Source organism: Taeniopygia guttata, chromosome 4 (assembly GCF_048771995.1).
Source record: "Taeniopygia guttata chromosome 4, bTaeGut7.mat, whole genome shotgun sequence".
Taxonomy (NCBI): Eukaryota; Metazoa; Chordata; class Aves; order Passeriformes; family Estrildidae; genus Taeniopygia; species Taeniopygia guttata.
The window spans coordinates 22,571,045-22,593,072 of NC_133028.1; the positions used below are offsets into that span (position 1 = coordinate 22,571,045).

General features: G+C 36.5%; 2 protein-coding genes across 8 annotated transcripts in view; both read left to right on the forward strand.

Moving 5' to 3' along the window:
- Positions 1–7,535, forward strand: part of KLHL5 (kelch like family member 5) — a 48,494-nt gene extending 40,959 nt beyond the window's left edge. For 2 of the 3 annotated variants that reach the window (XM_030270932.4, XM_002189581.7), the window contains 3 exons: positions 1,371–1,583; positions 3,821–3,992; positions 6,032–7,535. In XM_030270932.4, coding sequence (XP_030126792.1) covers positions 1,371–1,583; positions 3,821–3,992; positions 6,032–6,088 — 442 coding nt within the window. In that variant the 3' untranslated portion in view covers positions 6,089–7,535. The remainder of the gene's footprint in view (positions 1–1,370; positions 1,584–3,820; positions 3,993–6,031) is intronic. The other variant, XM_030270931.4, reaches the window with a different exon arrangement.
- A 258-nt stretch (positions 7,536–7,793) lies between these two features.
- Positions 7,794–22,028, forward strand: part of WDR19 (WD repeat domain 19) — a 38,407-nt gene continuing 24,172 nt past the window's right edge. For 2 of the 5 annotated variants that reach the window (XM_030270937.4, XM_030270936.4), the window contains exons 1-16: positions 7,794–7,858; positions 8,856–8,947; positions 9,090–9,155; positions 10,616–10,741; positions 12,134–12,249; positions 12,821–12,936; positions 13,269–13,349; positions 13,703–13,815; positions 15,084–15,257; positions 16,462–16,532; positions 17,621–17,793; positions 17,892–18,006; positions 18,738–18,844; positions 19,266–19,388; positions 20,677–20,826; positions 21,347–21,494. In XM_030270937.4, coding sequence (XP_030126797.4) covers positions 7,853–7,858; positions 8,856–8,947; positions 9,090–9,155; positions 10,616–10,741; positions 12,134–12,249; positions 12,821–12,936; positions 13,269–13,349; positions 13,703–13,815; positions 15,084–15,257; positions 16,462–16,532; positions 17,621–17,793; positions 17,892–18,006; positions 18,738–18,844; positions 19,266–19,388; positions 20,677–20,826; positions 21,347–21,494 — 1,777 coding nt within the window. In that variant the 5' untranslated portion in view covers positions 7,794–7,852. Of the gene's footprint in view, positions 7,859–8,855; positions 8,948–9,089; positions 9,156–10,614; positions 10,742–12,133; positions 12,250–12,820; positions 12,937–13,268; positions 13,350–13,702; positions 13,816–15,083; positions 15,258–16,461; positions 16,533–17,620; positions 17,794–17,891; positions 18,007–18,737; positions 18,845–19,265; positions 19,389–20,676; positions 20,827–21,346; positions 21,495–22,028 lie in introns of those variants that run through there. The other 3 variants (XM_030270940.4, XM_030270939.4, XM_072928085.1) reach the window with 2 other exon arrangements.

Consider the following 22,028-nt stretch of genomic DNA (forward strand, 5'->3'; position numbering starts at 1 on the left):
CTAGACTGTTAATGGAGGCAACAACAAAAGATCACTACAGTTGACCTTTTTAAAACACATGCAGCATTTCAGATGCAGGAGCAGTAACTTCTGCACTTTCCTGTAATGTCTGTCTGTAACTTGGTGATTCAGTGATTGGATCAAAACCTTCATTTAGAGAAGTTAATACGGCTTTCTCTGTGTCCAGAATGTAAAATCACTGCATAAATGATCAAAACTCTCTCCATGTTTTGGGGGAAGGCAAAGTTGGGAGCTCCATAAATGTTATGTTGCATAAAGGATTGATTTTAGTCATAAACATTATGGAACTACAACAGATTTTTACAGAAACCTTCAGTACATTCCTTACCTTAAACAAGTTGTATTACTAAACAAAGAAACTTCCATTGTTTTGGTTTTTTAAAGCTTATTAAAATTGTTACTGAGAAGGACTAGATCAACCATATTTACAAGATGTTTGTATTTAAGTTCCTTGGTTAGTATATTAAAAAAACTAAATACTAGTATTACCCAAACTGAGGACATCTTGAATAGTGCTTCATGGTAAAACCAGTGTAAATTCACACTATCATTATCAACAGTATCTAATGTTTGTTTGATTATCTAGCCATTCTTAAGCTCTGAAATATTTTGAGATGATTTCTCACTGGATTTTACTTCTCTTGCTTCCTTTTTAGAATGGCTTCTGTGTTCCTATTTTTCCAAATAATAGTGCTGGGCATGTCTGCTGCTATGCCTAGATTGCTCATAAATTCTGTTCATAAGCTCTTTATGAAGTTTGATTATTTGATTAGTTTTAAAGGTTCATTTGTGATTGAGTCCTCCTAAAACAATTTTTTTATTCATTTCAGTCAGCCCTTGCAAATAATTGAAATCCTGTGTACCAAATACTAGAAAACTTTTTCTTAGGACTAAGCTAATTGGGCCACCTAGTGGGTGTGAGGGATTTAAGGCAGTGCTGTCAGTCATGAACTAAAACCCAGGTCCAGAAAAGCATGTGAATGCCTAAGATGAGGCAGGGTAGAGATGGTGCATGCACAGATCCACTACTGAATTTTTCCTTCTGACCCTGCAAGTCACATATCTAATTTTGAAATTGTTAACTATAGGCATAGGTTGGAATATAAATACTGTGTAAGACATCCCATTTTCTGTAAATTATTGTTGTATGCTTTGATTGTTACAACAGGAAAAGATTGGAACAAAATCTTGCCTGAGTTTTCACAACAGAGAAGTCTACTGAAAGTTGAAAGTCTCCTTCTAAACTTCCCTTTTCAACAAATTTTGAATCCTTCATGTTTCGCTAGAAGCTGTCTTATTCAGACAACATTTATTTTTTTTTCTTTTTCTTTTTTTGTTTTATTTTGTAGACTTTATGCAGTTGGTGGTCGAGATGGAAGTTCTTGTCTTAAGTCAGTAGAATGTTTTGATCCTCATACAAACAAATGGACTCTCTGTGCTCAGATGTCAAAAAGAAGAGGTGGTGTAGGTGTAACCACCTGGAATGGGTTCTTGTATGCAATAGGTGGCCACGATGCTCCAGCATCCAACTTAACATCCAGGCTGTCAGACTGCGTAGAAAGGTAATATCCTGATGGAGACATATCCTGCCATGGGATTTTAATAGTGCTAATCTATTGAGGGATTTGTGGGAAGAGCTGTAAGTAGAAACACAGTAAAACAGGTATGTTACTGTTAGCATGGACAGAGGAAAATTACATATAAAAATATGCTGTATAGGCATACTATGATTTAAAATGTTACCAGGACAGATTATTTAAAGCAAATTCTTCTTAATGCAATTTAGAAAATTTTAACAATCTCACTGAATGAATTATGTTTGATAACTGAAACAACGTGGAATTGAATGCTTTAAAATTTGAGCAGATCTTCTTTCACACAGGAAGTCTGAATCTATTCATATAATAACTTTCAAAGGAGTTAGTAGTAAGGTTTTGTGGATTTTTATATATCTAATTCTTTCTTGTACCCTGTAATGACATTGGAAAACTGGCATGTAATTCAGTCATTCCTAGTTTGGTATATCTTTCTGTAAAGTGATTAATGAATGACTGTATCACAAATTGCAGAAGCACATACGAGCCATAAAATAGTTTTAAAACATAGTAAGTAATTCATAATTCAGTTTATTAAATCTTTACTGGCATTTTAGGTATTTCTGAACTATGCCTTAATTCTCTCCCTGCTCCTCCACCACCAGCTGTAAAACTTTTCTTCTTTCCTGTTACCTCCCAACACTTACAGTAAGTCCTCATTGCCCATATTCTTCTTTTACTAAATTTATTCATGCCAGGACATATATTCTACCCTTAACCCCCAAAAACCCCAAACACAATACACAAAACAAAACAACAACAACAACAAAAACCACACCACAAACATCCACCACAAGAGAGCTGTAGTTTTCAAACTTTCAAAGTAATAGTAGACCTGAAAATACAGTGTGGCCTATGGCCCTTAACCTGTGGAAGTTCCACTGAAAAGACCCCAGAAAGGTTTGCAGATAGGAAGCTACTTCTCAACAAATACCAATTTTTTTGGGCTATACATATAATCAGAAACCCAAGAGAAGCAGTAAGTCTGTGTATTTTTGTACATATGTATTTTCTGAAACAAAGTTACAGAACCCATGACCTTAATAAATAGGAATCATCTTTTAATGCATTTTGTCCTTGCTAAGTGATTTGAAATGGAAGACCATCAAATTCATAGCACTAGTTCCTTTAAAAAGTTAAATAATTAAGCAATATTACTAAACTTCTAAATTATATTTTGCAATGGAAGTTCCTATTCTCAGATAAATACAATTGCTTATAAATTATAAAATAATTGGAAAAGTAATTTCTACATTTTAGCTTACTAATCACCCTCTTCTATTTGGATGTGTGCTTCAAGTGGTGTTTTCATGTTATACTTATGCTTGCATGTATTTGTGCAATACTTTGACTAGAGGACAGCAAATAAACTTGTTAGAGCTCTATGTATCTATGCTCTTCATGCAAAAAAATTAAGACTACTCTCTTTCAACTTGTTTTTAGGAAGTATGATCTTAGCCAAATAATTATTTTCTTTGTACCATTTTTAGAGCCCTTCAGAGCTCTGTAATTGCATTAGTTCTGCTGTAAGCATCTGCAATCTTAAAAAAGATTCTCTTAGTCAGATTAAAATATATTCCTTGCCATAAGCATAGCATGGAGTCTCCTTTGTAGTTCTCAATTTGACTTGTAAAGAATGTTGATAATGTTGTAGAACCATACAATTTTTTTTCATTAAACCATATGCTGTTTACTGTGCTGATACTTCTAATTTCAAAAGTGTTGTAAATTGTCTTAAGGGTTTTGCATTTCCCATATAACTTTCTCAAACCATTTTTGGGGGTCATCTTTTTGAAATTGGTAATCTTAATAATGGTAATCTTATTACCAAAACAAATTTTACCAGCCTGTGCTTTGACATACTCAAAGCAAGCACTTGCTCTACTGTGGTGTAGCAGCAGAACTACATGTGGCATGGTATGTTTAAACATACAAAATGTAGTGAGAGCAGCTGTATATGGCCATATGACTATTTGGAAAGCAGTATGAAGTAGATACCTGGCTAGCAGTGACTTGTGTTACCAGATTACTAAAGAAACGGCTTCAAAGGGAGAGGAATTGACGAGGGAAAGTCCTTTGAAATTGACACCCAGATCTTTACTGTCCTGTTTTCTACTACCTTTACAGCATCAATTCCAGTACATTTTTTTGTTGTTGTTGAATTTTGGTAACAGTTTTAGAGCATAACACAAATCATCTTTTAGGTATGATCCTAAAACAGATATGTGGACTGCTGTGGCCTCTATGAGCATTAGCAGAGATGCAGTGGGAGTGTGTCTTCTTGGTGACAAGCTGTATGCTGTTGGAGGATATGATGGTCAAATATATCTTAATACCGTGGAGTCTTATGATCCCCAGACAAATGAATGGACACAGGTATAGCTTCTAATCAGATCATACACTACTATTAATATTGTTATTTCAAATGTGCCTCCTTTTGCAAGGAGAATTCAAATATTCCTTCTCTAAAAAGCAGTTTCTTTCTTGTCTGTTGAGTCTCTTTTTTCCCTTTGTGTACCATCTTGAGATGACTTCTCTTGAACAGACAGTTGTTAATTTCCAATAAACTGCCCTCCTTCCTTTTGCAAGAGTATAGCTATTTTCTTTGGCAATTTCAGCTACTTTTAATAAAAGTATCTGTCACAATGGATTCTGTTTACCTGATTTCCTGTTCTGAAGATAAATGATAAATGTAGATTAGTTTTAGCTCTAATATGTCTCTCAACATTCGTATCGTCAAGGTTTTGGTCATTTTTTCATAAATAGTCCCTTCCTGAGGTGAATGCTGTGTACAGTGTATGCAGGTTCCAGAAAGCCTTTACCCATTTTTCTTTTTGCAGCTTTAAAATAAAAATAATTCTACGGTTCATGCTCAGAAACCATTACTGTCAGTTCAGAATTTGGTTACTTTTATATAGCTCCAGGAATGTGTATCTCTGTGGGAAGAGCACACACAAGGACGTCCTGAGCTGACTGTCCTTTGGTATCTAATGCCATTTGAAATACCCTAAAGCGTCTATATCCACAAAAGGTTGGCAGATACAGCACAGACTATGGGACACCAAGGCCCTCCTGGAGTCCAGCTGCAGACCAGGATGAATGCCCAAGCTCATCTGTAATAGCATCAGTCACCAGTATTTAGGCAACTGAATTCTGAGCCACTTGAATATGTCATTCTAGTAACAGCCCCAAATTCTTAATTCAAAAAGAGAACTAAACTGCTGTTTATAAAAATCCCTGGAACACAAAAAAACCTCAGTTGTTCATTTCCCTCCATTTCATACTACTGCAAGCTCTTAAAACACAAGTCATCAAGGAGGATCATCAGAGCTTGGGCATTCACTGGTATTGTAATGATAACCCATGGCATTGTTAGTCCTGCTAAAGAAAAAAAAAGTATATCAGAGGACAGAAATTGCTTCTCACCAGAGGAGAGAAACTGCTTCTCACCATTGCATCTAAATGAATCTCACATGTCTAGGTGATGACCATCTGTATGTACCTTGATATCCTTAGCCTTGACCCCTTATATCTCACTGAATGCCACAATCCCAGTGTATATGTATAGGATAGTTTCAAGCCCTTCCCAGAGGGATTGGGAAATATTTGTGTACCTTCCTTCTCTTGTTATGTCAGCAGTCTGCCACCTTTTCATCTTAACACAACTCAGGAGAAGGCAGTGGAATTTTCTCAGGCGAAGGTTGTCAGAGCCACAGACAGCTCTGTAAAAGTGTACTGTTCCTGGGGAAAAAAAAGAAATAGGGGAGTTGGCATAAACAGCCTTTTTTGTCTTCAGGATAATCTCTGTACCACTTGGTGTGCTATTCACATACATTGCAATACTATGAAGGTTAAAAGGGGAAGCAAAGGGGAGTGTTAGAAACTACTGCCCACTGTTCCAAGTCCAGCAGAATCTCAGCAGAAAAGGGTCTTGCCAGAAGTAAATTGTTTGCAATTAAAGAATAAAGACTGGTGATTTTTTTCTGATTCCAAGAACTCTTAACAGGATTTTATCAAATAATCAAGTATAAAGGAGAGGTTGCCCCTATAATTTTAGGCATTTTTGGTTTCTGAGAAATGCATTAGTTTACCAACCTTTACTCAATTGTCTGACTGTCTAGCTCAGGTATCCAGTTTGTACTAAAACAAAGGTTTCTTTTTCCTGTAATACTGAATAATTGAAATTATCAATAATAATTTCTTGATGTCCTTAGAGCTTGCTATTGTTTTCAGAGTACTTCACTCTGTTATTGAAAATACCTTTTCTTTGTGTTTGCATCCAATTTTGGACCAGTTTATAAGTCATGTTAAAAGAGCATGGGTGATACTGTCATTCTGCTGAAGCCATATAAATAGGGGGAAAAATTACTTAAAGCTGACTGTATTTATTTCACAGATGGCTTGTTTGTTTACAGGTTGCACCACTGTGCTTAGGAAGAGCTGGAGCGTGTGTTGTGACTGTAAAACTCTGAATTATTTTCTCTGGGAAGATGAATTCTCCTGTGTAGATTCAGAGGATTGCTTTTTCCTCAAGCAAACTACAAGTGCACCAATAAACACCAGGTGCAGGACATTTACCATGGAAAAGTGTTTGGTCTGAAGCTGACATGATGTTCTTATGGACCAATATTAAGCACTTTTTAAAAACTTTTGTTATGCATATGTTACAAGAATTCTACTTGTAAGCAAGTCAGCTGCAACCTTCCAGTTGGCAATAGAGGACTTCTGTTTAGGAAGTGCTAAGAAAATGAGTGAACTCACTATAATAATCAAATATTATGGTTCCAGGGCCTTGATTTTCCTAAATGCAGAGCAATGATGCTGTAAATGGATATACTTTCATATAATTGGGTCTATCTCTGGATGAAACAAGTTATAGGATTGGACCCCATCGATTTAATTTGCTTGTAATAAACGCAAGTAGGTATCTGAGTAACTACAAGGCAGGCTAACAAACCAATGCAAACCATTGTAAATGGCAGGTGTGATGCCTGCCTTGGAAATGAAGTTGTGTATTTGGTGAATCTTTTGCACTTTTTATCATCATTCCTAGTTTAGCAAACTTTTTATTTAACCAAAGCCTTATTTTAAATAGTCTTATGCTAACAGAATAATTAATAATTTCTGACAGATATTTTTGACATCCAGTGTACTTTTTGGATTTTCAGAGTTGTTATGCAAGATGCAGAACATCATACCTTTTCCTCTGCTTTGGTTCTTGTATTTACTTTGCTGTTTGTATGCATTATTGGAAGAATTCTAAAGTGTGATTAACAATTAACCAATTTAAGTTTAATATTTGCACTTTGGAATTTTTGAAGCATTCCATTACATCTAGACTAATTAAATTTTTAAATGAGGCTTTGCACTACTATAAGAAGTATAATTTTATATAATGAAGAAATTGTCTGTCTTTCCTGTAAGGTTATTTAAAAATGTAAAGGGCCCAATCCTGCCAGATGCTCAGCTGCCACCATTTAAGCATGTTCAGCATCTTACAGGACTGTGATGTGTGCCTCGCAGGGCTGTATCAAATTAGTTACCTTATTTAACAGTTACTTAATTTTTTCAGATACTTGATAATTTGCCTTTCTCGAGCACTCTGCTGTTACACTGAATTGCTTTGAACGGTCTAAATGTTCTCGGGAGAAGCCTTTTTGTATTTGTTTTTACGTGCCTTGTCCCTTATGTTCTCCGAACAGCACCGCGCGTGAAAAGCGGGAAAATGTGAACTCATTGAATGTTTTGGGTTTGTTTTTTTTTAAAATTTTGAAGTGCCCGATACCCAAAGTCCTTTGTACATTTGTAATTTTAAGCGTGTGTTTTAACGCTCTCGGCGAACTATTTATTGTTTTAAAAGAAATCGGTGACACTTTGTGATGAAGCTTTGCAGTTGGAATACAGCTGATCTCAAGAGGCTTTGCTGGCGGGTGTGTGCCTTTATTCCCTCGCTTAGAAGCCCGTTCTGCCTGCCTACGGTCTAAAAACTCTCCATTTCCTCTGAGAGCTGCCCGCATCGCGCTCTGGGGCCGCGGCCTCACGCAGAGCTCCTCCCGCCGGGGCCGGGGCCGGGGCCGGGGCCGGGGCCGGGGCCGGGGCCGGGGCCGGGGCCGGGGCCGGGGCCGGGGCCGGGGCCGGGGCCGGGGCCGGGGCCGGGGCCGGGGCCGCTCCGTCTCCGCGGTAACCGCGGCGCCGTGGGCGGTGGCGCATGCGCGGTGGCGGCGCCGGCGGCCGCGATGAAGGTGGGTCGGGGTGCCGCGGTCTGGGCGCCGCGGCCCGGGGGGCGGGCGCGGGTCCGGCCCGCGGGGCGAGCGGCCCGTGGCGCTTGCGGCCCGTGCTGGGGAGGGAGGCGCGGCGAGAGGGGCCGGCAGCGAGCGGCGAGGGGGCTTGGGTGGCTGCCTGCGCTCCCGTGTTTGTTTACTTCGCATGCAGAAACTTCGGGTAGACGGGAGCTTAAGCTCATCTAGTTGCAACGCCTGTGGGCAAGGACATCTAACACTAGCCCATGTCGCTCAGGGCTCCATCCTGCCTGGCCTTGTATGCTTCCATGGATGAAATGTCCAGAACTTCTGCGGGAATCCTGTACCAGTGCCTCTCCACCGTCACAGCAAATGCCTCTTAGTAACTAATCTAAACCTACTCTCTCAGTTTGAAGCCATTCTCCCTCGTTCTGTGGCTGCATGCCCTTATAATAGTCCCTCTCTGTCTTGTGTGTTTTCTTCAGGTACTGAAAGCCCACAATTCGGTCATGCCAAAGCCTTCGCCTCTCCAGGCTGGGCAATCCCAGTTCTCGCAGCCTTTCCTCATACATGGAGAGGTGCTTCAACCCTCAAATCATCTTGGTGGCCCTCCTCCTTAAATTGTTTTTCAAAATCAAACGTCATTGTCAGATGATGTTTATGGCTGTGGCATGTGCTGGTTGTATTTTTGCTGTTCTGGTGAGCAGAACACAGATTCAGTATGAAGAATGCCTCAGTTTACATTGACGCAAAAGTAGGGAGAAGAACCTGTGTCAGACTTGAGCAAACCTCACAGGCATTTGGGGTGGACATTTATGAGGGATTTTTATGCTTCAGTGCATTGGAATCACACAGAAGTTGGGTTTGTATTTTTTGTGGGTTTTTTTTACCTCTACAGTACTCAGCTGCTAGCATGCTAGGCAGTTGTAGTATTCTTATATCTTATGATTTTAAGATGTACAATTTACTACTTTTTTTTTTTTTTTTTTTTTCTTCCCAGCAAGTATTCTGTCTGTATGAAAAAGCTTGGTCTGGTTCTCCTGTGCAGTTTGCTTGGCAGAAAACTTTAGGAAATTTTCTTGCTGTGATAGGGTAAGACTGCAACTATTCATTGCATTTGTTCATCATAATTACTGATGAAGAAAGGGAATTATTCTATATATATATATATATTATATATACATATATATAATACATTTTATATATACATTATATATATATAATTTTTTTTTAGCAGTGATCATTCTGTGAAAATTTTTGATCGTCATGGTCAGAAGAGAAATGAAATCAGCCTACCAGGGTAGGTACTAAGATAAGTTGAAATTATTTTCTTTGTTGTTTTCTTTAAAAATGCTTCTGTCCTGGTGAGATACTTAAACAATGTGAGAAATGTGTAGGATGATGTACTATCCCTGGTGAACATACCTGGCAGAGAAGACAAATTATGTAATTAAAATGTAAAAAAAAGACTTACCACATTAAGAAGGATCATAATGAGGTTGTGTAAAATATATCTTTGTAATCTTGCTACTGTTGCTTTTCTAACAATTTATCATGGCTTTGCTGAGGAAAGATACTCCTTTAGTGCTCTGTTTGCATCAGTGGAATAAATATACACATTGGCATTGTTGCTTTAGGTCAAGATGATACTTCTGAAGTGAATCTTTGGTTTTTTTCCAAGCTTATCACACTTTGGTTCACATCAGATAATGGTATGGGAGTTTACAGACTGGATTTTTTTTCAGATTAAATTTAAAAACTTGCATACTTTGGAAGATATATTGAACTTCTTAAAAGGCAGTCAGACCATTGGAAAAGCCTGGATGTGAACCAGAGGAACCTCCCTAAGGAAAAATGGTGTGACATTGGGTCATCATATTGGTTTGCTCAATAAATACATTTTTATTGGGCACCATTAATATCTCATGTAGTTACATTTGTGTACTGCTCATCTCTTCTTATCACTTTAACTGTTCTTGGTCATCATGGAAAATTTTTATTTCTTGCTACCTGATTAATTTCGATTAAGATAAACTCCTTAGTCAAGGCAAGGCAAAACTCCTGTGGTCTTTAAGGCTGAAACCTCCAGTCAAGAGTATAACTTAAATTTCCAGATTGTCACTTGCAATCCTCTGTCATTGGTAAATATGAGCCAGAATCACTTAGTTCCCCAAGAATCTAGAAGTCCAGTCTTTGTAGTTCACGGTAGTTGCCACTTGCCAGACTCCCGTGTGTTTCACTGACCATCACATCTTGCTGTTTGGGTCAGGTGTCATTCATAACATGGTCTGGCTGTGTCAGTCTCTTTTGCTTGGTAATATCCATGGCCCAGCTCTCTGTGCAGTGTTTTGCACAATGTATGATAAATGCACATTCTCTCCAGAAGACTGTCCAAGTGAGGAAAGGTGTGTGGAATCAGTGGTGTATTATCAGAATAATAATCCCAATTCTGAATAGCTTCTAACAAACCAGAACCTTGCAGAGGACTTTCAGTGTCTCTTGAAAATCAAGGTGACAGTCTTACAAGTATTAGAACATAGGTAGCAGTGTCTTCTATGAATTTCCTCTCAGCCCCTGTCATCAATGAGATTTGAGTAATAGTGGGGTTGCCATAGAACTAGTTTACAGATAAATCTGCAGTCTGTCATGAGTTTACAGGAGAGAAGGGAGAAATAGGGACGCGGTTGCATAGTTCTGGCTGTCTCTGTACACTTACAAATACATTTTAACATTCTTAGTACTTTTTTTTCTTTTCTTCAGTAACTGTGTTGGTATGGACTGGGATAAGGATGGAGATACTTTAGCAATAATCACAGACAAATCTAGCACCATATTTCTGTGGGATGCAATCACAAACAAAACAAGCCAAGTAGACAGTGGCATGAGGTAAGAAATTTTTTTTAACATGGATATTTAAAGCCTTGGACTGCTGTGACTTGTTGATGTGGAGGCTATATTTCAAGATCATCTTTTTATTGGAGTCCTCATAATATATATACTAACTAAACTAATATACTACAGTTAATTGCTACAAAGTAGAGTAATTTAGGATTAAAGTAGATATCTATGGCTCAAAACCTTACCTTTCTGAATTTGGCCACAGACTTCAAACTCTTCTGGGGTCTGCATAACCATCAATCGTTGGATTAATAAATAAGCTTGGTTTAACAATTAAACTTCTAGCTTCTTTGAGTCTATTCCACTAAACTCTTGCATTTTATATAAACATTCTTCCTGTAATATAAGAAAGAGAGTGCAAATAACTGTCCTATGTTTATTAAGATGTATGTTATACACATACGATACTGAGGGAATGAACAGACCATAGTGTATCATTTTCATGTGTGAACAAATACTATGGGGAGAAGAGTAACCTACCAGTATGCAAGCAAAAAAGAGCATAGAAGGTACTTAACAGAATGGAGTTTGCAGTTAATTGCAGTTCCTTCATGATCTTTGTCTCTAATACTGGAGGTAAATTTCTTACTGGAGGCAGTCTTGCTAGAACATTATATATCAATGTAAATCCTTGTCCTTTTTTTTAGTCACAGTGTTATTGCTCAAGCAGCATAAGCACCAAGACATAAACAGTGTGATAATGAGGCTTTTCTGATAATCCTTTCCTTTTTGAAATTAGAAAAGCACCCTTATATGCAAACCAAATATATTGGAGGTCATTTCACATGTCAATATTTCAAATTTCTATTGCATGCCTACAGTGAAATTTAAAAAGATGAGAGGGACCGCACTAATTGGAAAATTCTGGTTTATAGTTTTTTTGCTTAAGAGGCTCTTGTTTTTTTTAACATGATTTATAGTATCTGTATAGCCTTAATTGGACACCAAATGGGCCTTGCTCTATCTGAAACTTCAAGTTAAAATAGATCTTTCTAACTTCTTCGTTACACTGACTAGAACCAGACCTACTCACTTTTGAGTTGGCTAAATGCATGGAACTATTCAAGTACAAAAAAAAACAATACAAAAAGTGACTAGAAAGTGATTCCATCAAAGACTCTTGATGTTTGCAGACCCGTTTTCATTTGTGCAAGTCACGTTACATTATCTGATACACTTTTTATTACTTTTACTGTCTTCTGCATACTTAGATAATTCTGATATTGGTCAAGAACATTTGCTTAATTTGAAAGTTCTCCTTCGTCTGTATGACACATAGAAATTAAAGACAAATGTAAAATTTGTTATGCAAGATGTTTTAATATGTGAACACCTGAAAGGAGTCTCTACTATACAAAGTAAATTTTTTCTTTGTTTTAGGGATGCAATGTCTTTCTTGTTATGGTCTCGAGTTGGAGCTTTACTTGCTGTTGGAACAACAAAGGGAAACTTACTCATATATAACCGTCAGACTTCTCGCAAGATTTCTGTTCTTGGTATGGGCTGGTTCAAAACTAGTCTGGCACATGTGAAAGTGAAATTTTGATAATATATAGTTTGCTTTCCAGTTCTCTATATGAACATGCAGGTAAAAATGTGCTCATATTCACCTTGCACCTTCTGCTTTGCTGTACTCAGCAGAGTATTTTTAGAGAATACTAAGTTTTTAATGTATATATACACACACAAATACCTAACACTGCCTTACTGCCTCCTGGGGGACTTGTGTTACCTTTCTTGCAAAGGATTTGTGTGGTTTTTGTTTGCAAAACTCTTTCTTACCTGCTTAGAGTACCTTTAGGCATAAAGGCTAAGGATGTAACACATTCCCCAGAAATGTGATGCAAAGAAATGGAAGAACAAGGGCTATTCTGTTTCATATAAAGTCAAAAGACCTCCATCTGAGAGCACATTTTTTAAAAAAAGGCTCTTGCTCTGGCAGGTTGTTTCACATTCTGACAATCTGTGTTTGAGGGGCCGAAGGATGTATATTTCCAGCACAGTTTTTGTGGGGTTTTTTTTGTGGTTGTGTTTGATTTGTGTTGTATAGTTTTTTTTCTTTTTCAGGTAAGCACACTAAGAGGATTACTTGTGGCTGTTGGAGTATTGAAAACCTCCTTGCTTTAGGAGGTGAAGACAAAATGATTACTATAAGCAATCAGGAAGGGGATACTATAAGACAGGTAGTATTTATAATGGACATTTGGTTTTAAGATGTACTCCTGGTTTCTGAGAAAGCTGGGACCTATGGGAGCTTGTGCCTTTTGAATCCCTGTGCTTTCAAGGACTAGGAGCTTTTTCTTTTTTCAGTATATTTTGTGCTAACATATCATTAAGACCCAAAATGAGGTCATGTCTTCTCCAGTGATTTTCTTGATTTTGGTTCTAAATGCAGTAGTAACTTTCCCTGTCTGTCCTTATGCAAAATTATATGTGGCAGGAATAATGCAATTATTTATCATCAGTATGGGCTACATGAACTTTTGATTTCTCAATCTGCACTTCTTTCTTGCAGACCTCAATCAGCTCAGAACCCAGTGACATGCAGTTCTCAGTTATGAAGACTGATGAAAGAGTACCAACCAGGGAAAGCACAGTAAGAAGTCACTACAAAATACTGTGGTTCGAGTGGGAATAATCTAACATGATAACTCCATGTGACCTGCTGCCTTTCCTTCTGAGGAAATGGAGCTGGCTTCTGTAGGAGAGAGTCTTGAATCTGAGATGTGTGTTCTGCTGAGTTTGCATTTAGATTTGTGAACTACTGGCTTACAAAGGGAAATGTCCTGAAAATCTCTTCTACTGTTGATGAAGATTCACAATTCAGATCTATGGGATTCTTAAGGGTTATTCAATTTCCTAGATCTCATCTTTTAGTGAAAATATAGGGCCTTACTTTAAAGTTATGCCATTCTTGTCATGTTAATTTTTCTTATTATTCTTTGACAGGTGAGTGTAGTGGTTGGCAAGAAGACTCTTTTCCTTTTTAATTTGAATGATCCTGATAACCCAATTGATCTGAAATTTCAGCAGCCTTATGGCAATATTGTAAGCTACAAATGGTGAGCAGAACGTTCTTAATTAATTATTCTAATATTAAGAATTTGAGTATTTTTTTATTACTTCTGATAAATGCTGGAAATAAATTCATCTATCCCATGTTCAGACTGGATTTTTTTTGGCTGTATTGTAGATTTTTCAGTAATTCTTTTTTGAACACAAGGTAGTCAACATTTTTTAAAAGTTCTACTTGATGATTCAGTGGCTATATCTTCCAACATATCACTGTATCTTCCAACAGAATCACCGCTGGTATGCTCAGCTTTAAACAAAAATATGTTGCTGTTTTGATAGAAGATTAAACTGACGGGTTTATGGGTTGTTTTCTATTTGGATGAGTAACTGATGGAAGAGCTGGGGGTGGGGTTGTGTCCTTCAGCTAGTTTGTTGGTTTGCAAAGCTGTGCAAAGTTCTTTTAGCCTTCTTATTGTGCAATACCACTGGTAATGTTCCTATTAGAAAACCTAAACTAGAAATTTCAGATCTGTACCAAAAAAGTAGCTGTACTATTTTTGTATCTTTGAATCATTACAGCTTGTCTTTTAATGCCTGTTCAGTCAACATGGAATTGACATCCCTTTACACTACAATTCTAAAAAAACCTGAAGCTATATGCTTTTTAGTTTATGACCATGTGTAACAAGGTGTACCTGGGCTATTTCTCTTGCAGTGATTTTTCTTGCAATTGAGCTAACGAGATATTGTTTGAATTCATTTTTATATGCTGTAACTTTTTGTGCCTTAACTTTATTATTTCTAATTAATACTATGAAAAGTAAACAGAATATTCACAAATTTGTTGATTTTGTACTTCCACTGTGTTTGCAGTGCCCTTAAGGGCACAGTGAATGGCATTTTTTTTTTGACATGGCTTTGATGAGACCACATATGCCAGAACCTTAAAATGAAAGTTGCCATCTTCTTGTATGCTTATTTCAATAAGGATACCAGAAGCCTTTCTCCTGGCATCACTGCCAGGTGTGCAGCTTGCTGAAAATAAAGTGGCATTATAGAACACAGGAGACAACAAAGATGACTTACAAGGCATCTGGCCACAGGCATGATTCTGTACTTCAGGGACCTTTGATAGTTTTCACTTGATGTATTTTATATTATAAGATTCAACATGATATATATAAATTCCCATAATTTGTTTATTTTTTCTGTTACTGGCAGGCATTGACTGTACCCCAGCAGTCTGAAAGAAAATGCTTTTTGCATATTGCATTAATAGATCTTTTTTCTAAATTGTTGTTTTTTTGTGTAACAGGTATGGTGATGGCTATATTATGATTGGTTTCTCACAAGGGTGTTTTGTAGTCATTTCTACACACATTCGTGAAATAGGACAAGAAGTCTTTCAAGCTCATAATCATAAGGATCATCTAAGCAGCATTGCTATATCACAGTCATTAAACAAAGCTGCATCATGTGGAGACAATTGGTAAGTGGTAGTTTTATATATGAAGAATAGAATTCAGCTCTCAGAACTGGAGCTACTGGGCATTCACACTATGCTTCCTAAGGCTTCAAGGCTCCCTAAGAATTGAATTTAGAAAAGGCAAGATTAATTGCTCTATGGAACTGCTGCGCTGCCTAGAGTTAGGAGAATCTATTATTGACAAAAATCTCTGCAAGCGTAATTAATATCATTAATTGTAAACAAAAAAGAAATAAACTTTAGTATGTATTTTTACTTTTGATTAATTCTTTTTCTATTATGTTGCTTGGCAACAAGAAAGTCCAAACTTCTTTACTGAGACTTATTGATTGAACTAAAACATCTGCTTAACAACAGGAGAAAAATTAATTTAAATCTGCACTGAGTATGTTGATACATGATATCCTCCTCTCTGGTATTTGGTCTTACCCGCAGTCTAGACAAAAGCTGACAAATGTGAGCAACTAAGGAAATAAATAATTAAGTACGCTGGAGTTTTTCCAAAATGTTTCGTGCATATGATAGAGCAGCTCCTTTAGCTCCTCATCTGCTAATCCCTGATTCCGTGATATCTGAATTCTTCAGCAAAAGAGGACTTGTGTCATAGCAGGAGTCAAGCTGTTCTCTCTGTCCTCAGCTCTGTGTAGGACCAACTGCTGATTTGTGACACTTGCACATCAAGAGTGGTATAACTGTGAGCAAAATATGGTGCAATTTCAAGCACTTGAGCTACTGTACTATAAGGACTATTTCTTTAAGGAGTGGTTTAACTTGCATTGAGTGACATGACAGCATAAGTAAACTCTCACTCTGTCCCTTTTATATGCAGCAGGATTGAAAATATTTTTTGCATCTGTGTTTCAAGCCCTGTGTGTCCATCAGTAATGTCTTTTAAAACTAAAATGCTGTAACAGGTCAAAAGGGAATAACAGTCTATGTTCCCTAACCCTCAATTCTTTCAAATTGGCTTTGTGCCTTTTCCTCAAATTTTAGTTCTCTGAGCAAATATTTTTGTAGTGTGATGCAGTGATACACTATTTACAGTGGTGGATAGTAATGTATTGTTTTTTAGGAAATTGAAGACATTTTGTATTTGTTTTCTACTTTTTGCTCCATTAGGCTGTCTTGATTGGAGTAGGTTTATTCTAGTAAATGATGACTGAGATTTAGATTGGTGGGAATGATTGACTCTTCATTTTTGTTTTAGCATCAAAATCCATGATCTGGCAGACATGAGAGAAATGTATGCCATAATAAACTTGGATGATGAAAACAAAGGTATGTTAACTTTCTCCACGGGGATAGAAAATTTTACAAATTAAGTAAACTGGAATTTTACAGTGTCTCTGTTCATAGAGTAAAAGTACTGCTGCTGGAAAAACTCTGTAAATATAGAATTTTTCAAAAATTCCTGCTTCCCAACTTGTATTTATTAGGTGACCTGTAGCAAAATGGGAGCATATTTTACCTATACAAAGTATAGAGAAGTACAGCTCTCAGAACATTTGACCAGTTAGTTTTGTACAGTTTTGAATCTGTAATACAGTGTATTCAGATTATTACAATAATACACTTAAACGGTTCTGCTTCTTTCCATGATTTTTTTTTGGCGCTTTTCGGTATGTCTTGTTCTAACATTTATATTTGATCTGGTTTTGTCCTGATGTACAGGACTTGTGCCTGTGGCTTCCAGAACAGTGTTACAAAACAATTTTCTTGAGTAGTGAGTTTCCACCCTTATCTCCTCATGTAGTGTTTGTAAATGCTTCACTTAATGTCAAGTAGCTGGTTGCCTCCAATATTTTTATTTCTAAGAGCCTTGCTTTTAAAATTTTTTTTCTTTTCAAGAAATTTAGGTTTTTTCAGCACAACACTTCCCTGTCTCCCTTGGCATATTTGTATTAGTCAGAGTATGGCAAAGACCAGTTCTGTGTTTAGGACTTACTGATTTGGCAGTAAGGGGAATAAGATTGATTTCTGCTCAGCTGCTTGCAGTATTATGGATCACTTTGAATGTGCTGCCTGAACTGAATGTGCTTTTCAGTGTTGAAAAGAGGAAGGGTGTTAATCAGTTTTGCAACAGATCTGTAATCTGGTCTAATGGAAGGTAGGTTGCACCTAGATGGCCTTAAGGTCCATTCCAGCTAAAATCATTCAGGGATTCTGTGAAGTATTTACTCTCAGGAAAACACTATGTTAGTTAATTATGTGTTTGAGTTGAGTGATTCTAATTGATCTTGTAATTGTATTCATTGTAGTTATTAATTCCTACAATTTTCACAGTTTAGAGCAAAATAATGGCTTGTTGATTACAGTAGTTAAAGAAGGAACTATATGTTTTTTACAAAAACTTGTGAATATTTTAGGTGTAGATCAGATGGCTTGGACAGATGATGGACAGCTGTTGGCAGTATCTACACGAAGAGGATCCCTCCATGTTTTCTTGACAAAGCTCCCAATCCTTGGAGATGCTTGCAGTACACGGATTGCATACCTCACTTCTCTGCTTGAAGTCACCATAGCAAATCATGTGGAAAGCGTATGATAACCTCTTCCTTTTAAACTTCATGTAGATGTAATTAAAGTAAGTATTAGAAGTGGATGAAAATTGTATTATTTTGTTTTGTTTTCTTACAGGAGCTACCAGTCACAGTCTCTGTTGAAGTAGAGCCCAGTTTTGTCGCTATTGGTGTTTATCATTTGGCTGTAGGAATGAACAATCGGGCTTGGTTTTATGCACTTGGAGAGAATAGTAAGCATAATTTTAGTTCTCTTGAAACTAATTCAGCACTGCATATTCTTTTTTGTTAATTTAGTATTGTTTTTAGCTGTTATAGACATTCCACGTTGTACAATAAAAACTTGAATTGCCAATGGTCCTGCTAGGATGGGATAATAATTTTTGCAGGCTGAAGCAGTTATGGCAAGGCATTGTAAATAATAGAAATAAAACTTCTTATTTGAGATTTGAGGTATTGGTTGTGAAATGTAGACTGTTACTTAGCTGTTTTTTTCACAACATCTTGTTAATCAATGAAGGACTTCAGGCTTTTAAGACATTATGTGTCTGTGTCTTAAAGTACTAAGTTTGGCAAAGTACCTAAATAGGATCTATGATCAGTGAGTTTAAATTTTCAGTTTGGCAGATCTTCATGTTGCTTATATGGGATAAGGAAAATTTGGTTATGCTGTGTCCAAATTTTAGATGGCGGATTTCAAACTTCCATGTTTTTCTAGGCATCCCTTTTTTTCACTGACAGCAAATTAAGTAAAACTGTAACAATACTAGTCAGAGTTGCATAGGAAAAGAGTTTCTCTTGTAGTTCTCTGACTCCTAAGAAGAAAGTCTCTTTATGTGTGCCTTGTCCTCTCTCTGCTCTGTGAGATTTTCACATCTGCTTACTCAGCTGCAAATTTAGATAAGTGAAGACCTGTACAAAACCAAAATATTTTTACCTTATCTTTTCTGTTTGAATCCTTTAGATGTAAAAAAGCTTAAAGATGTGGAGTACCTGGGGACAGTAGCAAGTATGCACCTTAATTCTGATTATGCTGCTGCTCTCTTTGAGGGTAAAGTCCAGCTGCATATGGTAAGAGCTCTGGCAATTTGAATTGCCAATGTTGAACGAATGAGTTGATATAAGCTGAGGAAGTTAATGTAATATTAAAAATCAAATAAAATGGAATGATATTCAGTTAATGGAAGTAAAAATTAGAAATTCTTGGAATAGTTTTGCTGGCTAAGTAAAATGCAGAGCTGAGTTTCTGTAGACTTAGAAATACAACCTAGACTAGAACAAGTGAAGAAAAACGTTTTCTTGTCAGCTATTTAATGAGTTTTATTTTAAAGGTCTCTGGTAATGTGACAGAAGCAGATGCTAGGTTCTTAAGGGATGCACCTGCAAGTTCTTTTTCATATAAGAAATTTTCTTACAGTTTGATACAAGAAACACTATGATACTCTGTTGTTAACAGTGGAGATTTTCAGTTCATTCTGTTCTTTATATTTAGATAGAAAGTGAGGGTTTGGATGCTCAGGAGGAACGAGAAACTCGACTTTTCCCAGCAGATGATGATAAGTACCGAATTTTGTGCCATGCCTTAACTAGTGATTTCCTCATATATGGTACAGATGTGAGTATCACTTCTTTTAAAAGATCTTTTTAGATGGAATATATTTCTGTTTGAATTTTTTTGATTACTGCTTATGCTTTTAGCAAAACAAAAAGTGCATTTGTGAACTGTAGCGTGGATTATTTTCTATACATGAACTTTGTATAGCAAATACAGTCAAAATTGTATCCAGCTTCCTTTACTGTTGCATTTATATGACATGCATTGGCAGGGAGGTTAAGTTTTGCGTTTACTAGTGTTTGTTGCAAAACATTGCTTTCAATGGGAGAACTTAATTCTATTGCATTAGTGAGAGCGTTTGCAATCAAAATGTCTTCCAGATATAAGTCAGAGCATAGCACTTTCCTTGCAATTTTTTTTATTTAGGTGGTGATGTGAAAAATGTGGACAAAAAGGTACTGATGTATACAAATGTCATAGCATATATGAAAGCCTTGATTTGCTACTGAAGCCTTTGTCAAAAGACAATTTTTTTTTACATTTTTCAACAAGGATGGGAATTAAGGAGGGCACTGAAAAAGAATGTGGACATGCTTATGGGTTTTTCTGGCGATTTTTTTATGTTAGGGGTGGTTTTTTGTGCTTTTAATATTTTCTGGCGCTGGGAATACAGGATACGTTTGGCATTGTAGTATCATGCTCTGTGTGATATCAACTGATGTAATGACCTTCCAGAGGAAAGGCAGAGCCACTATCTCTGGTTGAATAACTGGTTTAATCACTTGAGTGATTTTGTAGCAGATGAGGCCTTTCCCACCTCCTCAGTACCTAAACTGGTACTGGTAAATTTGAAGTACTAAATTTGCAACTGATCAATTTGATATGTGCAAATATTACTACTGATGTCAAAAGCCACATTTTTTTAAATATACCTTTAATCACAAATCAAGTTGATTGCTTTTATTCTGTGAGTTAGGTACCTGTCTTCTTAAGAATGTGTGGTTTTTCCTTGGAAGCAAACTTTACCATTTTTTTTTGAAGGTTAGGCTTCTCTCAGCAATGAGACAGACATTTCATTTGTTTAGAGAACTGCACAGTAAACACTTGTCTCCACAAAGCAGTGGGAGATAAAGATCAAAACCAACAGAAAACCCCTCAAACCTCCCAAATCCTTTCTTTGTTGCCCGGAAGGTTTTCCTGTCTTACCCAAAACAGGGTGTGAGAATGAAGCAAAAAAAGCCACTTTTGAACACTTGATACTCTAAGATGGAAAACACTACAGCCAAATAAATTACCTGCTTGCCACTTACTGATGTAATTGTTAACATTTTCTATTATTTCTCATTAGACTGGAGTTATTCATTATTTCTTCATTGAAGACTGGCAATATGTGAATGAATATCGACATTCTGTGAGTGTGAGAAAGGTTTTTCCAGATCCCAATGGAACCAGAATGGCTTTCATAGATGACAAAAGTGATGGCTTTGTCTATTGTCCAGTAAGTTAGTGTGGGATATCTATACAATATATGTACAAGCAGGCTCTTCATCTATATAGTGTTTTTAATGGAAAATGAAGAAGATTTTGGCATTCTAGCATGTAGGGTGATAGAAGAAATTGTCAAGGAAACGTGAAGATAATTTAATGGTAATGCAAGGAAATAAAATCTGTCATACTAGATCAGGACAATTTCATTATACTAAGTTCCTGATTGGTAATTTTCAAAAATATATGTGTTTGTGTATTTAAATACAAATAATTCACCCAGTTTCACTGCCCCTCTCCATACCTTTTTTTAAAAATAGTCAATATAATTTATATAATGTGTATTTTCTCCACTTCAAATTTAAATTCTTGTGTTATTCAGAATCACTGCTTATAAGGAAACTTTTAAGAAAAAGTTTTCATATTTCTGCACTACTTCTATTATTTTTTAAATTTTTAATCACACCTGGGATGAATATTTTGTTTCTTGTTTTAGTCACTTGGTAGTAATTTTACTTTTGCATTATATTTAGGTAAATGATAGAGTATTTGAGATTCCAGACTTCTCACCAACCATTAAAGGAATCCTGTGGGAAAACTGGCCAATGGATAAAGGTGTTTTTGTTGCTTTTGATGATGATAAAGTATACACTTACGTTTTTCATAAGGATACCATTCAAGGTAACATAAGCTCTTTAAAAAGGTTATTATTGAAAATTATACTATTTTAGTTAATAAAGTAAAACATGTTCTGCATCTTCATTTGTCTTAAATAAAATACATAGAGAAATAAATAGTACTACAGAAGATTTGAAGTGCAACTTATGTATAGAAAACTAGTTACTTTGCAGGTTCCTCTGTAAGGCTTCAAGGCATTTTGGTCTCAACTCCATAAGCATCTTGCTATTATAATATTTCATCTGACAGTTACACATTGTGCTTAAATTGTATTTTGAAGCATTTATGAGAAAAATCTCAGGATCCGGGTGACAAAACTTGCATCAGGGTCACAAAACTTGTGAAAGTGTTAAAGTTGTAAACATAGCCATTTCTATATTTGCAAGAGAGAAGCACTGAAATTTACCTACCAACATTTGGAAAAGAACCTTACTGGTTTAGAAGCTTTACATTCTGTATATTTACTGAAAGATGTGTGCTTGTGTAGTTGCTGCTGACTGCTAGAATTACAGACCCTGAATTAATGTCCTGCAAATA